The sequence below is a fragment of the Somniosus microcephalus genome, chromosome 25, assembly GCF_052327205.1.
Source record: "Somniosus microcephalus isolate GS21.2 chromosome 25, FLI_Smic_1.0, whole genome shotgun sequence".
Classification (NCBI taxonomy): Eukaryota; Metazoa; Chordata; class Chondrichthyes; order Squaliformes; family Somniosidae; genus Somniosus; species Somniosus microcephalus.
In genome coordinates this window covers 28,419,068-28,435,725 of record NC_141011.1, presented here as the reverse complement: position 1 = coordinate 28,435,725, position 16,658 = coordinate 28,419,068, and the positions used below count along the sequence as shown (strand labels likewise).

Here is a 16,658-nt window from a genome sequence, read left to right as displayed (position 1 = left end):
TGATCTCAGCTAGGAACATCAGGAACACAGAAACAGGAGTTGGCCATTCAGCCCCTCAAGCCTGTTCGCCATTCAATGAGATCGTGGCTGATCTGTACCTCAACTAAAGAATTTATATAGCGCCTTTCATGACCTCAGGATACCCCAAAGCACATAACAGCCAATGACGTACCGTTGATGTGTAATCACTGTTGTAATGTAGGAAACCAATTTACACACAAAGGTCTCACAAACAGCAATGTGATAATGACCAGATAATTTTTTTTTAGAAATGTTGGTTGAGGGATAAATGTTGGCCAGGACGCCGAAGAGAACTTCCCTACTCTTCTTCGAAATAGTGCCATGGGATCTTTTAAGTCCAGCTGCAAGAGCAGACGGGGCCTTGGTTAAATGTCTCATCCTGAAGACGGCACCTCCAATGGTGCAGCACTCCCTCAGTACTGCACTGGAGTATCAGCCTAGATTTTGTGCTCAAGCCTCTGGACTGGGACTTGAACCCACAACCTATTGAGTCGAAGACGAGAGTGCTATCACTGAGCCACTGCTAACTCCATTTATCCATCTTTGTTCCATATCCCTTCATACCCTTAACCAACAAAAATCTATTGATCTTAGTCAAATTTCAATTGACCTAGAGTCCATAATCTTGAAGGAGCAAGTTCCAGTATCCTTAGAGTGAAAAAGTGCTTCTTGATTTCACTCCTAAATGGCCTGGCTCTAATTTTAAGATGATGCCTGTTACAGTTACAGTTTGTTTCTGTGTTCTTGGGCTAGGAAGGGAAATATCAGCACGAATTCTTGCTTGTAAGTATGGGAAAGTGTGTGAGGACAGTTAATGAGGATGGGATTAGCTGCGATGTCCTGCTTGGTTGAGTAGCCTATCAACACTCGCTATTATAGAAGGAATGGCAGACTCTGTATATTCCTGAGTAAACGGCAGTCACTATGAATTATTTCCACATACATGTGCACATACAGCTGTCCTTGTATTGGCCTGCCTATTCCTGATTAAACACCTGAAGTACCACTCAATGTTTGAGGACAACCCATCAGCCCTTCCCACCCCATGTGTGTGTCATTCATGGAGTTGGACTGAACAGCAATATGAAATATAGTTAATATTAAGTATGAGGTGGTTATTACTCTGATTATTTTAATGGAATACATTAATAACTGCCCATTGTGCACTGATATTCCTGCCGAGCAGTTTTTCAATCCTAGTAGAACCCACAAATGTTCAATAGTTTGAAATTACAGAGAGCACTTTGTATAAATGGTCTTAGTATAAATGCTTAACTCACTCGTAGCAAATTCCTTTCTGTGATATTGTAACAAGTGTTAGCCAAATAGCACAGAAAGGAATTTGGGCACAAGCAGGTTAAGCGTTTGTATGAGAATTGTAATTTCTACCCTATGGTGTTTATTTACACATTCTTTAAAAGTAATCACTGCCATAACCTTGTGATTGTACTTTAGGCTGTAAATGAATTCAATATTTTGACTTAATGGCCTAGTCTGTGGCCTTGTCCTTGAGATACGCTGTTAGTCCTTGCTAACTTACCTCCTGTACTCTGTTGATAATGGGTTTAATGGTTTGTTTTACAGAAGAGGAAATGGTGAATTCTCAAGATTTAGTACCTGGTGATTGCATTATGATTCCTGAAGAAGGGATTCAAGTCCCATGTGATGTAGCGCTTCTAACTGGAGAGTGTATGGTCAACGAGAGCATGCTTACAGGTGAGAACCAAACAGAACCAGTTCTTTCTTCCCCCTGCTCTCCTGAAGGCGCTGACTGGCTGGTCTATGGTTCCACAGGTGCCGGGCGTCCTCTGGCAATCTCACCTAAGTGGCTATTCTTCATGTGTGAGCCTAGACGGTGAATTTTAAAGGGATCTTTAGCCACAAGCCCAATTTTGTATTCACTTGAGGTCCACACCAGTGCATTTTCCAGGAGGGGTGACTGATTCGCAGTCAAGAGCAGGAATCCTGGTTGATTTTTCTCCTCCCTAGTTCATGTACACTCGGCACAGACTGGGGATTGAATGTGGTACCTTCTGGGAACATTTTTTATTGGATGTGGACTGTTTGACATCAGCTAGAATGGTTAAAGGGCCTTATGACTCCCTCCCTCTGAATTTTCCCATGAAGTTGGCACCCGGCCTGTGAGTGAAGCATCTGCCACCAGGATAAGGGAGATATTGAAGTCTGCAATTGTAATCCTCAGAACATTTGTCTTGAGCCCACCAAGTTAGGATATAATGGTGCCAAGCACACTCTAGGCCTGGCATACTAGACAGACAAGTCTGCATCATTCCAGACAACTGTTTGGTAACCACCTCAAAACAGCATATTGCAATGCGAGTAACAGAATGTATATCTTTGCATTTATCAGTTAGCTGGTTAAGAACAGCCAAGCAGAGTAAAAGCTTATCCTACTCTTGGAATTATAGCCTCCACAGGCCAGTGTTAAAAGGTTTTCCCTGGGCTGAATTTGCAGGCGAGTAACATGGTACTTTTGTTTATCCTGTCTGGATCTCTCCTGCCAGGAGGAAACTTGTTTTGGTTTGTCAGTACCTCAACCTGTCCTAATATTAAATCCTAGGGTTACCTTCTCTATTGTTTTATTTCTGCTCTGGTACAATCCATTTGTATGGCTGGAAAATGAATGAAAGCAGAAGAAATTAAGATTAACTACTGTCAGTATGTCATCCCTCCACATGCAGAGTTCCTGCCCTCCTACACCATCTTTCGCTGATGTGGGGTGCTTGCACCTTGTTAATTGTGTTTGAAACTTCACTTTTTTTGTGTCATCTGAAAAAGAATTGAGAGAAGGCAGTCCTGATCGAGACCTTCTGTACACTTTAGGAGTGAGGAAAATCAACAACATGCACTTTTACAGCATTCCTGGAAGGAAAAATGGAGGAAATAATGGATGGGTAAAGGCTAAAGGAATGGTTAAAGAGAATAGTTTTTGGGGTCTTTTAGAGGAAAATTGTATGCTGAAAGTAGGTTTCTTACTGTTATGCAATGAAAAGGAATCAATGCTGCTGTGTGATATTTTGCCAGGTGAGAGTGTACCGGTGATGAAGACCCCTCTACCTGATCAGGATGCGAACTATTCCCTTGAGGAACACAAACGACACACACTCTACTGTGGAACCCAAGTTGTACAATCAAAGAACTACAGCATGGATCAACAGGTGGTGGCTGTAGTAGTGAGAACAGGTACTGAATGGGCAGAGCCAGGAGTCACATAAAGGGAGGGAAAGAATGCAAATGGCAGCTTTAATTCAGGACACACCTAGTAACAGATATTATTACTAGAATAGCTACTGGCAGCAGTGGGATCTGCCATGTGAGCCACAGAGCATACATAACCCACGAGCCTGGCTGCACGTTATCTGAGAACATTGAGCGATTTATTTTTGTATTCTTGTCCGATCATAAACTTTTTGATATGAGGATCACCTCTGGCAGCTGCCAGGAACTAGTCTGGAATTTGATAGCACAAGGCTTCATACTTGCAAGTCTCACCACTGAAAGTTGCAGATCTCAAAGTGGAGGGAGGGTAAATGGAGGAGGGGGTGTGAATCGCACCTAATTCCCAAGTGGTAAGGGCAGAAATAAAAACACAATGCTGGAAACACTGAGCAGGTCAGGCAGCTTCTGTGGAGAGAGAAACAAAGTTAATGGGCTCGACTTTCATTGGGCCGTTGAGGCGGGATTGGAGGCGTGTAGGGGGTTAAAATCGCAAAATCAGGGGGCACGAACCCAACCCGCCTCCATGCCAGTTTCAAAGGAGGCGGGTACCCGACCTGTGCTGGGACCCGCCTCCCCGAGGCGGGAAGGGGATTAGTGCCAATTAACTGCCTGTTAACAGGTAGTTAACGGGCAGTTTTTAGCCTAATCCCTATTTTTATTCCTGAAGTGTAGGATTCCCGACGGCTCCAAACCATGCCATGTTAGCGAGGCAGCCCATCTGGCTGAAGGGCTTGGAGGGTTCGAGATGTCCGGTGTTCAGGTGAGTCACGTGTGCATGAGTGCAGAGGTAAGTGTGTTTGGTGTGTGTAAAGTGTTTAAATAAGTTTTACTTACCTTTACAGCCTTCCTTCCTTCAGGTCTCAGGAGTCCCTCATCTCACCGGCACAGAAAGCAGAATGGCCGCGAGCTGTCAAAAGTTGCAGCATTCAGCTTTCTGTTCTGGAGAGATCTCTAAATCAGCCTGAGAGGAAGGAATTAACTTAGTGTACAGATTGTTAGTCTTTGACAGCTTCAAAGAGCTGTCAAACGCTGATATTTCATCTGTCAAAGCTCTTGACAGATGAAATGTCAATCTGTGATGTCACCTGTTGCCGGGTGGCCCTTAATTGGCCTGCTGAGGGCTCAACAAGGTCAATCAAGTGAAAATCGCGTGGGTTGGCCACAACTGGATAGAGGCGGGACTACAACCCCGAAAGTTGTAGTCCCGCCTCCAGTATCAAAATCTAGCCCATTGTTTCAGGTTGATGACCTTTCCTCAGAACTGGAAGAAGTTAGAGATGTAACCGTTTATAAGCAAGTACAGAGCCAGGGAAAGGTGGGGTAGAGGGAGAGGACAGAACAAAAGGGAAGGTCTGTGATGGGCTGGAGGGCACGACTCATTAAATGACAAAGGGATGATGGTACAAGGCAGAGTCTTGGGGCTGTATCTTCTGCATCCCCCACCCCTTTCAACCAGAAATGATATGATGTTAGGGAGTGGGGGAAAGTGTCACAGACCTAAAGAGTGGGCGAAAACCTGTAATTTTGAAGTTTTACTTGATTTACTTATTATAAAAGCCAATTTTAAGGTTAAGGTGGAATTACCTCAAGGGCAGGAGGCTTGTAATGTAAATATTCCCCAATATCAATTTCTTTTTAAAAGTTGGTTCTGCTACCAGTGAGGACAAATTAAAGAAGTTTCCAAGTCACAGGACCCCCCTATTAGTACTCCAACTTGTAAGGTTCCCTGCTAGAGGAGAGAAACCTTCTGTTTCTCTCTGGGGACCTGACATGCTGATTGGCTCATCAGGTTACCTTGTGACTGGGATAGTTGGATTTTATTTTCCACAGGTAACAAATCATTTTTTTTAACCAGCAGTGTTGGGCCATTGCTTTATATTGAAATACTGTTCCACAGTAATGAAATTACAGTTTGAAGTTTAGTCTGAATTTAATTGAAATTTATGTTGAAATGTGAGGAAAATTGGAAGAGGTGGTCTTTCAGCTCTGATACTAGAATTGGCATGTCTGAAGATTGGCTTTCATGTTGCACATCAACATGTAGTGGACATGAAGCATTCTGCTCCATTGTCAGTTTTGTGCATTTTCTCTTTAAATGTTGTAGTTTTCCCGGTGGAGACAATTGCTCATATCTTTTTCTTCCTGCAGGCTTTTGCACTGCTAAAGGAGAACTGATCAGTTCCATTCTGTACCCCAAACCTCTAGGATTTAAATTCTACAAAGATGCTATAAAATTCATCTTCTTCCTTGCAATACTCGGTAAGCTGTGTTTTTTATTTGTGGGGGAGGGTTGTGTGTTTTGTGTGTGCACGTGATGGAACCTCTGTCTCCCTCTGTGAGGAAGCACTTGGCCTACACTCAGTCCCTCCCAAACAGCACAGCTGAGACTCAGGTGGGTAAGTATTCAAAATCATTTTTTGTACAAATTAGCAAGATTATTCAGCACCATGGGATGTGAATGGCCATAACAATCTATTATGCACCTTATTTCCGAATCCTTACTTCCTGTATTGGCAGAGCATTTGGTATCAGGTTGAGCGACACAGGCTGTGATCAGGTGTGATTCAGGACTAACAGTTGAGTTTTTTTTTTGCTGATTGGATAGACCTGGGCACTGGTCTCTGATAAGGATCCTATATTTCAAAGCCACTTTTCCCCTGGTGCTCATTTAGTTCAGATTCCAGGAGGCTGGTATCTATGAGTTTACATTACTAAATCTAGCTCCCTTATCCCGGCACGTCAGCAGTAGAATTGATGATCCATAAAAACATTGGGCACCAGATTTAATAGATTAAATTTGGAGAGGCAGTGAATGGATGCTGTTCTCCCAGATTGCAAACTAAACTGGTGCCAATATACAAGCAGTAAAGAATGTTCTGTATAATGAGCCAGGGTTCCTGCTCCTGATTGCTGCTGTAAAGCAAATGTATGGACCTCAGAAGGGCAAGATCAGATATGTTGCCGTCCCTGGTCAAATACCCTGCCGACACTAGGCTCATCCGTAAAGAATGCCCACTTGGCAAGGTACCAGAGAGGTGCCAGCACCTGTGGAACTGGACCCCAGCATGAGTCAGTGCCTTCAGGAGAGGAGGGATAAAATGTAAAGCGGTGTCGGCAAGGTGACTGGCTGTCACAGTTACCTCAGAGACTGGAGCATTTGGTATCAGGTTGAGCGACACAGGCTGTGATCAGGTGTGATTCAGGACTAACAGTTGAGTTTTTTTTTTGCAGCTGTGATTGGGGACATATACAGCATTGTGATTCTAGAGAGACAGAAGGTAAGCATATTGAGTCCCTCTTGTCGTCATTATGACAGACAGCTACATTTGCAGGCCTTAGGTTTATATATTTAAGTATAGACCAGTCACTGTTTCCTTGTAATCGTAGCTAACACATTGCAAATCCTCAACTCCAAAAGGATCGGCTCCAAGTGTGTGGTGCACTGTGAGCCCCAAGATGCTGCACAATGGAGTGGTGGAATGGGGGTTCACGCCCATGATGCCCCACACACTGAGTTCTCTCGATTGTGCTGTCTTGGGGAAACTTTGAATGGAGACCAGGCTCTTCCCAACAAAGAGAATGGGGATATAGTCAGGAAGTGCCACTGCAGTCAGTTTGCATACCTCAGAAATTGCATTAACGGAGAAACTGGGAGCAGGTCACAAGCTGTTTTGAATTCCTATATTTAGTTTGTTTATTCCTCCAATCCTGAGATTTTAGTTCCTTTTCAGCAGGAATTCTTAAAACGTGGCATCTGAGTTGGTGCAATCTAGCACAATGTAGGAGACAGAATCTTTACTGTGCTAGGCAGCTTGTTTGGAAAGCTCCGATTTCCTTCAGAAACTCAATTTTCGCCTTCTCTTCAGTTTGTTGTCCTGCTGCCTTTGCTGTTAATGTGCTGCGGCTTTTAGAGAACCTAGTCTTCAAGGCTCTAGAATGTCACCTCAATTAATTTTAAAAGTGATAACTCGAATAAGGTGGACTTATTGATACAGCCCTCTGTGGAAGCCATCTACACGTAATGTATCCCAATAATGTCTTTCTACAACAGAATGTTGAATGCAAGTGGCGGGGGAGGGTAGATTTCTACTGGTGGCTGTGCGTTAGTGACATTGTAAACATAGTAGGAAGATTTCTAGCAAAATTGGAAATAAATTTTAAAGAAACCTCCCTGTTGTATTTAAGATGTCTTTAACCCATAACCCCCAGACAAAATCTTCCCTGGTAGATTTGCAGGCACTTTTGTATTACTACAGGAAACTCTTTTTTTATACGGGACCGGCATGGTGCCGGTTTATCAAAAAGTCCGGATTACAGAGAGTTATAGTTAAAAGGTACGAGAGCTCCGTACACAGCAACAAATCCAGGCTTCTCTGTTGCTTAGCAACAGCTGCAGGAACCCCGGCCACAGACCAAGCATCCCTGTTGCTTAGCAACAAGTGCAGAAACCCCCGATTACACAGCCACAGATCCAGGAACAGCCACTAATATGAAGAAAAACTTAACTGAACCTACTCCTGAATTTTGCCGGTTAACCGAGATTTCCGGTTGTTTGGGTGCTGGTAAATCGAGAGTTTCCTGTAGTAAGTATTGTTTACTGAACAAGCATATTTTAAGAACAGGTAAAGACTGAACTTGCCCACCCTTTGGTGTTCACTTCCAAGTGAATTTTAGAACCAAGTGATGTCTGTGGAGGTTGTGATTTCACTGGGAAAAAATGATTGTCCTCTAGTACCTGTCCCAGGGGCAGGTGAGGCTAACTGGAAAGATCTACTAAGTATTGTTTATTGACAAGCATATGTGACTTCGCAGAGTCAGTAGTGTGCTGCGTATGTCACTAGCATTGTTTCCTATCTGGCATTTGTATTTCATTAACAATACTATTAAGTGACTGGCTGATGCAATGGAGACTAACCCTTTAGGGCCAGTTTTCCAAATGTCTGATACCAACATGGAGCCCTGTCTGCCTGGAGCATATATTGAGAAATCCAAGTGATCACACCCATATTTCCCAATTTGGGCTCCTAGTGATGAGGCTCCACCTTAGGAAAATCAGCCCTTTTATATTTGGGTGTGACTGTTCTTCCTGGTAATGTGTGGTGTCTCCCTCTGCTACTACAGGTGTCAGTGGGGCGGCTGTTGACACGTGTCCTGGACCTGATCACTATCGTTATCCCGCCTGCCCTCCCTGCAGCTATGACTGTCGGGACAATCTATGCCCAGAATAGACTGAAAAAATACGGGATATTCTGCATTAGTCCACCACGCATCAACATCTGCGGCAAACTAAAACTCATCTGCTTCGATAAGGTGAGATGGACAATGGTGGATGCCAGTGATTGACTGGAATTGGGACTGTAAGTGCTATTGATGCATCGTTGAGTGTGAAATGACAGCAGCCATTCTTAAAATGACCATTTTTCCTTCTCAGACGGGAACACTTACAGAAGGAGGCCTGGACATCTGGGGAGTTGTACTGGTGGTGGGCAAGACCTTTGAGCCGATTGTTCATGACACCCGGCACCTTGTTAGCAATCCAATGCTGCATGCTCTGGTCACCTGTCATAGCGTCACGCTGCTGAACAATCAACCAATTGGTGATCCGCTCGACTTGAAGATGATCGAGTCCACTGGTTGGGTGAGTCAGCTCTCAGACCAGGTTTTCTGATGTACGAATTGTTCTGAAGGTGGTACTGAAAGGAGAGGAAGACTGCAATTGGTTATGTCCCTCTTTCCATCACTCTGAAATGCAGCTTCCCAGAAAATATCCATGGCAGGGCAGGTTGGTACCCAAAGTTCACCGAGTTTCGTTTTCGAGTTGACTGAGTGAGCTTATATTATATTTGGATTTATAAAACAGCTCCATGTTGAAACATCTCCACATGCTGTACACAGTGAACTACAGTGAGGTACAGTTACTGTTACATGGGCAAACACGGCTGCTATTCTGTACCAGCAACATCCCACAAACAGCAGTGAGATAAATGAGCAATTGATCAGTTCTTGGTACTGGTGATTGAAGGGGGAAAGTTGGCCAGGACAGTGGGAGAGCTCCCTGCTCATATTTGAGTGTCATGGGACTCGATAGCACCCTGATGGTCACCTTCCATCCAAATTCCACCCTCCTGCATGGATGAGCTCCTGACATCTACTTGATGGCTGCATTCGCCATGTGGTCATAAAACCCCCTGTTCCCTTATGGCTCGACACCTAAAGCATCAACATTCAAGAATATAACTGGGAAATTATGTGATAGCTTTGAGTTGGACCTAGAGTGGTCTATGCCTTTAGTTCAATTCGGTGCAGTTGATCTAACTGCTGTTTGGCTGGCAGTGTGTGTGACTTGTGTTAGTTCTCTGTATTGTGAGTTGGTCTGTAAATGGCTTCCATTCACATTGATACATGCTCTACTTTCAGATGCTGGATGATGAGATTACAGAGTCTGACATTGTCTCAAGATTTGGGATGAAGGTTCTGGCTGTCATGAAGCCTCCACTGCTGGAAGAACAGCCTCATGGGAGTGTGAGTGTCTCTGGTTAATGCTTGACGCTATGATAATACTAGCAGTGTTACTATCTCAGATTCTCATTTCCCTTTTGAATTACATCTAGACCAAGTGATTAAAGTTCTCTATCAATAATGCCTGTGAGGATTAACGAAAGATGCCCAGGTGGTAATTGAACTTCCTAGTGTGGTACCGAGGCATTGAGACCAGGAACATCCTGGGTTCAATTACTCATCTATGAAGATCTCAGCTGTGATGGCATTGGGGCAATACAGTTGACCTCATTGCTCCGGGGCTAGGGAAGGGGAATATCTGACAGTAGTCCTACTCTTGTCCTTATGGAGTGACCCTGGTTGAAAGTGCATGTGTGTAGATGTTGGACGAGAGCATCTGTAGTGTAATTGGATTTTCAAAAAGCATTCGATAAGGTGCCACACGAGGTTATTACACAAAATTAGGGCCCAATATATTAGAATCATAGAATGGTTACAGCACAGAAGAAGGCCATTCAGCCCGTCGAGCCAGTGCCGGCTCTCTGCAAGAGCACTTCAGCTAGTCCCACTCCACCGCCCTTTCCCCGTAGCCCTGCAATTTATTTTCCTTCAGATACTTATCCAGTTCCCTTTTGAAAGCCACGATTGAATCTGCCTCCATCACGCGTTCAGGCAGTGCATTCCAGATCCTAACCACTCGCTGCGTGAAAAAGCTTTTCCTCATGTCGCCTTTGGTTCTTATGCCAATCACCTTAAATCTGTGTCCTCTGGTTCTTGACCCTTCCGCCAATGGGAACAGTTTCTCTCTATCTACTCTGTCTAGACCCCTCATGATTTTGAACTCCTCTATCAAATCTCCTCTCAACCTTCTCTGTTCTAAGAACAACCCCAGCTTCTCCAGCCTATCCACGTAACTGAAGTCCCTCGTCCCTGGAATCATTCTTGTAAATCTTTTCTGCACCCTGTCTAAAGCCTTCACATCCTTCCTAAAGTGCGGTGCCCAAAATTGGACACAATACTCCAGTTGAGGTCGGACCAGTGTTTTATAAAGGTTCATCATAACTTCCTTGTTTTTGTACTCTTTGCCTCTATTTATGAAGCCCAGGATCTCGTAAGTTTTTTTAACCGCTTTCTCAACCTGCCCTGCCACCTTCAATGATTTGTGCACATATACCCTCAGGTCTCTCTGTTCATGCACCCCCTTTAGAATTGTACCTGTTAGTTTATATTGCCGCTCCTCGTTCTTCCGACCTAAATGTATCACTTTGCACTTCTCTGCGTTAAATTTCATCTGTCACATGTCCGCCCATTCCACCAGCCTGTCTATGTCCTCCTGAAATCTATTACTATCCTCTTGACTGTTCACGATACTTCCAAGTTTTGTGTCATCTGCAAACTTTGAAATTGTGCCCTGTACACCCAAGTCCAAGTCATTAATATATATCAAGAAAAGCAATGGTCCTAGTACCGAACCCTGGGGAACATCACTGTACCTTCCTCCAGTCCAAAAAACAACCGTTCACCACTACTCTCTGTTTCCTGTCACTTAGCCAGTTTCGTATCCATGCTGCCACTGTCCCTTTTATTCCATGGGCTTCAACTTTGCTGGCAAACCTATTATGTGGCACTTTACAAAACACCAGTTTTGGTCTCCTTACCTAAGGAAGGATATACTTGCCTTAGAGGGAGTGCATCAAAGGTTCACTAGACTGATTCCTGGGATGAGGAGATTATTCTATGAGGAGATATTGAGTAGACTAGGCCTATATTCCTTAAAGTTTAGAAGAATGAGAGGCGATCTCATTGAAACATATAAAATTCTTAAGGGGCTTGATGCTGGGAGGATGTTTTTCCTTTCTGGGGTGTTTAGAACTACGGGTCACAGTCTCAGAATAAGGGGTCAGCCATTTAGGACTGAGATGAGGAGAAATGTTGTCGCTCAAAGGGTTGTGAATCTTTGAAATTCTCTACCCCAAAGGACTGTGCATGCTCAGTTGTTGAGTATATTCAAGACTGAGATCGATAGATTTTTGGATACTAAGCGAATCAAGGGATACGGGGATAGTGCAGAAATGTGGAGTTGAGGTAGAAGATCAGCCATGATCTTATAGAATGGCAGAGCAGGCTCGAAGGGCCGAATGGCCTACTCTTGCTCCTATTTCTTATGTTAAGATTGGGCTGGGTTGTGATGCCCCCATTGTTGAATGGCCTGTTAACATTCGCTATCAACGTTCACAAATATATAATTACTTGGGCGAGAGTCAGTTTTTTCAGAAGAGGAAAGAATATTGGAGGAATTATTTTTTTCTTAAAAACTGTAACTATAGTAAATTGACGCGTCTCTTTCCCAGTTTATCAGAACTAACTGAATGGGTAGAGACTAATCAGTTCAGTTTGTGGAAAAGCTGCAATGGTTCAACCTCAGCACTGTTTCATTTACTTTAATTTCCAGTCTTCTTGACTGGCAAATCATCCAGTCAGCGAGTTAAAATGCTAAAACTAGTTAACAACGGTGTTATCTATAGCCCTGTGTTATTTCATGTATACAGGATGTGAGAGAAGCGTCTTGGGCACAACTGAACGGGACACATCCAGGTTGTGATTCAGAGGCCAAATATAACTCTGGAATCAGAGAACCTTGAAAATAAAGGCTGTTTGTTAGTTCAAACTTTCTTTGTGTAAACTGCATCACCGTTTTACAGAATTAAAAAAAAAGTTTCCCAACCCCCTGAACCAAAAATAACAGCCGTATCCAGTAACAAATATGCCCCTTGATTGTTAAACCAGCTCATCTATGTGTGCTCTTGGCTGAGTCGCACTCCATCTCAGGAGGAGGGAGATTCAAAATTGTCCGGGAGCTCCCCTGAAGACTCTGTTCATAAAGGCAATTGATAAATAGGTCACGCAGACTCGCGGTGCAATGATTTCCAGTGCGTACCCTTATCTGGCAAAGTCAGCAAGGGTTCTTGCTCTTGATCCCTGTCCAGTGGCCACAGCTTTGGACATCACACCTAAGGACCGAGTTAGGCTTGGCTGTGATGCCTTCCAGAATTAGCCTGCAGATGTTCACAGTCTAAGCTCACAAATAAGGACTTGCCTGTTGGATGAGGCAGCAGAGGGTGAACAGTGCCCATATAACTGGAGCCAGCACCTTCAGGAAAGAATGAAGGGAGAATGGGGTGAAACTTAACAACATTTTTATTCGCAGGGAACTCTGTATCCTATGTCATCTGTCAGCTGGTGCAGAGTGGTATGGGGGGAGGGGGGGTAAACCTACAGGTTGTCCTTCTTTCCTGGTTAAAGCAAGATAACATGAAGGCAAAGGCCCTGAAAATGGGTAGGCAGTGGGGCCCAATCTATAACCTTTGCTGCATATTTGTGCTTTCTCTCCGCCGCCCCCCCCCCCCCCCCCCCCAGATACAAGAGACGAGTTTGGGGATCCTTCGTCGTTTTCCATTTGCTTCGTCGCTGCAGAGGATGAGTGTGATCACAAAGAAACCGGGCAGTTTGCCGGTCGAGGCGTACATGAAGGGTGCACCCGAGATGGTTGCCAGCCTTTGCGTAAAGGAAACAGGTAACTGACCAAAACTCTCAAGCTTAAGATTTACATTACTTATCCCCAAAATATTGCCGGCACAGATACGATGGGCTGAATGGCCTCCTCCTGTGCTGATAATTTCTATGATTCTGTGAATATGAAGCAGTTTAGGGATGTTTAGATTCTGTTGCATTTAGAATAATTTTAAAACTATGATTTCATTATTCAAGACTCTAGACTATAGTCAAAGGTTAGATGTTACAGATTTCCCATAATTGGGAGGTGCAGTGTGTTAAAGCAGTGACCATGGATACTAGAAAATGCTGGAAAAACTCAGCAGGCCAGGCAACATCCGTGGAGAGAGAAATAGAGTCAACGTTTTGGGTCGAAACCCTTCTTCAGAACTGAGAGAAAAGGCAGGAAATGAAACAAAAGGCAGTTTGGGGGCTGGGAAATGGGGGAGGGGATGAAAGAAGAGACATTAAGAGATATTCAAGGTGAGACGAGATGGTAATAGGACAGGTAAAGAGACAAAGGATGGCTCTAGATGAAGTGTGAAATGCACTGGCAGAGTGAGAGACAGCTGCCATGTGGGAGAGAGAAAAAAGGAAAAGGCACAAACCAAAAGTGTGGATAAAAAAATATAAAAATATAATAGGGGCCGAGGTTATGATCTGAAGTTGTTGAACTCGATATTGAGTCCGGAAGGCTGTAAAGTGCCTAATTGAAAGATGAGGTGCTGTTCCTCGAGCTTACACTGAGCTTCCGTGGAACAATGCAAGAGGCCGCAGATGGTGAGGTCTGAGTGGGAATGGAACGGTGAATTGAAATGACAGGCGACCGGAAGCTCGGGGTCACCCTTACGGACTGAACGGAGGTGTTCCGCAAAGCGGTCACCCAATCTGTGTTTGGTCTCCCCAATGTAGAGGAGACTGCATCGTGAGCAGCGAACACAGTATAGTAGATTGCAAGAAGTACAAGTAAATTGCTGTTTCACCTGGAAGGGGTGTTTGGGGCCCTGGACAGTGGGAAGGGGGGAGGTATAGGGCAGGTGTTGCATCTCCTGCGCTTGCATGGGAAGGTGGCGGGCGAAGGAGAAGGGGTGCTGGGGGGTGATAGTGGAGTGGACTAGGGTGTCTCGGAGGGAGCGGTCCCTACGGAATGCTGAAAGGGGAGGGGAAGATGCGTTTGGTGGTGGGATCACGTTGGAGGTGGCGGAAATGGCGGAGGATGATCCGTTGAATGTGGAGGCTGGTGGGGTGAAAGGTGAGGACAAGGGGAACCCTATCGTGGTTCCGGGAGGGAGGGGCAGGGGTGAGGGCTGAAGTGCGGGAGATAGAACGGACCCGGTCGAGGGCCGTGTCAACCACGGTAGAGGGGAATCCTCGGTTGAGGAAAAAGGAAGACATGTCGGAAGCACTGGTGTGGAAGGTGGCATCGTCAGAGCAGATGCGGCGGAGACGGAGAAACTGGGAGAATGGAATAGAGTCCTTACAGGAGGCGGGGTGGGAGGAAGTGTAGTCCAGGTAGCTGTGGGAGTCAGTAGGCTTGTAGTGAAACTATGGACACTAATTTGTGTTCGCATAATGATCTCCCACGTTGTTACGCATGGGGTGGGGGGGGGATAATTCGATCAAGTCAGGGGGCAGAAGAGAATGGGGAGGGGAATTTGGCGGTGAAGAAAACCACTTCAATAGAGCATGAGTAGGGGAAGTACCTCAGCAGGAGGGATTCGAAAAAACTTTGGGGGGTGTTGGAGAAGTAGCTCAGGCAGTGGCGGGTGAGAAAAGTTCTTCAGTGGGGTGTGGGGAAATGCTACCTCACAGCGGGTGGAGGGGGAAGCAGGCGGGGCAATTTCTTCAGCCGGGAAGTTGGAAAAGTACATCAGTGACAGGGATGGGGGAAAACTACCTCGAGCGGTGGTGGTGGGGGGGGGAGGGGGGGGGGTGGAAGATGGAAAGGTGGATAAAGAGGCCCTAATTTCTCAGACATTGTAAAGTTTCTGCTATTTTTAAAAACTACACAGGTCCTGATTTTATTACTCTTAATAGGCCAGATTAAAAAAAATACTCCACAATTTTTCAAATGGTGACGAGGTTCTGATACTTAAAGTTAGAACGGGCTCTGATATTTTAGGGTGTCACCTGTACTGGCAAGATGCCTTCATTTCTGAACAGGCATTAAATTTTCCAGGTTAGTTACTGAGATGAGGCATTATGGTGTCACCAATGTTAACAATGGTTAATGGACAAATTAACATTTGGGCATAGATCCTTTGTCAGAACTGGAAGAAACTACAGATGAAATAGCATTTAAATAAGGACAGAACACGCACACACACACCAGGGAAGTAGCCGAATATAAAGTCCTTAAGTGGGAGACAGAAGATGGTTAAATGGCAGAAATGATAGTAACCTGAAGCGTAATGAGAGAAATTAAAGACATTTACAAGACAGAGACCATGTCAGTAGCTGAGGTGGTGGTGGTGGTTGGGGTGGGGGGAAGGCAGGTAGAAATGGAAGCAGGAAAAAATAAGTGAAGCAGGCTCCAGCAGCTCAGGAGCCTAGTAAGGGAAAAAGTTTAACACCAAGAGTGCAGACCACCCCAACACTACCAGGACAGTGGGCCGATGGCGGGACTCCATCCCAAACATGAACCCGTTCGCCACCCCCCCAAAGCTGCGACACACCCATTCCACATTGCCAGCATTTCCCGTTGAACAGAAATGGCAGCATTAGTTGAAGTCTGAAGTTACTAAATGCAATATTAAGGCCGGAGGGCTGCAAAGTGCCTAGTAGAAAGCTGTTTCTTGAGCTTCATTAGAACAGTGTTAACAGCCAAAGACAGAGAGGACAGAGTGTGAGTGGGATGGAGAATTGAGGTGGCAAGCAACAGAGAGCTTGGGGTAACACTTGTTACAAAATGGAGGTGTTTGCCAAGTGAGCAACTAATCCATGTTTGGTCTCTTCAGTGTAGAGGAAATCACAGCAGATACAATACACTAAGTTGGAGGAAGTACAAATAAATTGTTGTCTCACCCAGAAAGAGTGTTTGGGGCCCTGGACAATGGTGTAGGAGGAAGTGAATGAGAACAGGTGTTGTATCTCCTGCACTTGCATGGGAAGGAGAGCAGGTGGCAAGGGTGGTGAAGGAGTGAACCAGGGTATCAGAGAGGGAATGGTCTCATCAGAAAGTGGAGTGGGGAAGGGAGAGAACATGTTGCAGGTGGCGGAAATGGCAGATGATGATCTGTCAAACCTGGAGGCCGCTGGTTCGGGATTAAGCTGAAGACACAGGAGAGCTTATCATGGCTATGAGTGGTGGGGAAAGAGTGAGAGCAGAAGCAAGGGAAATAGTTTGG

The 16,658-nt window shown here is 45.0% G+C and overlaps 1 protein-coding gene across 7 annotated transcripts in view; it reads left to right on the top strand.

Annotated features, from left to right (window-relative positions):
• The window catches only part of atp13a2 (ATPase cation transporting 13A2), an 87,310-nt gene that overhangs the window by 43,584 nt on the left and 27,068 nt on the right, over positions 1 to 16,658 (top strand). For 6 of the 7 annotated variants that reach the window (XR_015073521.1, XR_015073522.1, XM_085966972.1 and 3 more), the window contains exons 11-18: positions 1,606 to 1,737; positions 3,067 to 3,225; positions 5,410 to 5,520; positions 6,493 to 6,539; positions 8,383 to 8,571; positions 8,693 to 8,899; positions 9,679 to 9,783; positions 13,177 to 13,333. Coding sequence is in view for 5 of the 7 variants with exons in the window: in XM_085966972.1 (XP_085823098.1) it covers positions 1,606 to 1,737; positions 3,067 to 3,225; positions 5,410 to 5,520; positions 6,493 to 6,539; positions 8,383 to 8,571; positions 8,693 to 8,899; positions 9,679 to 9,783; positions 13,177 to 13,333 (1,107 nt within the window). In the remaining 2 variants the exon portion in view is untranslated. The remainder of the gene's footprint in view (positions 1 to 1,605; positions 1,738 to 3,066; positions 3,226 to 5,409; positions 5,521 to 6,492; positions 6,540 to 8,382; positions 8,572 to 8,692; positions 8,900 to 9,678; positions 9,784 to 13,176; positions 13,334 to 16,658) is intronic. The other variant, XM_085966971.1, reaches the window with a different exon arrangement.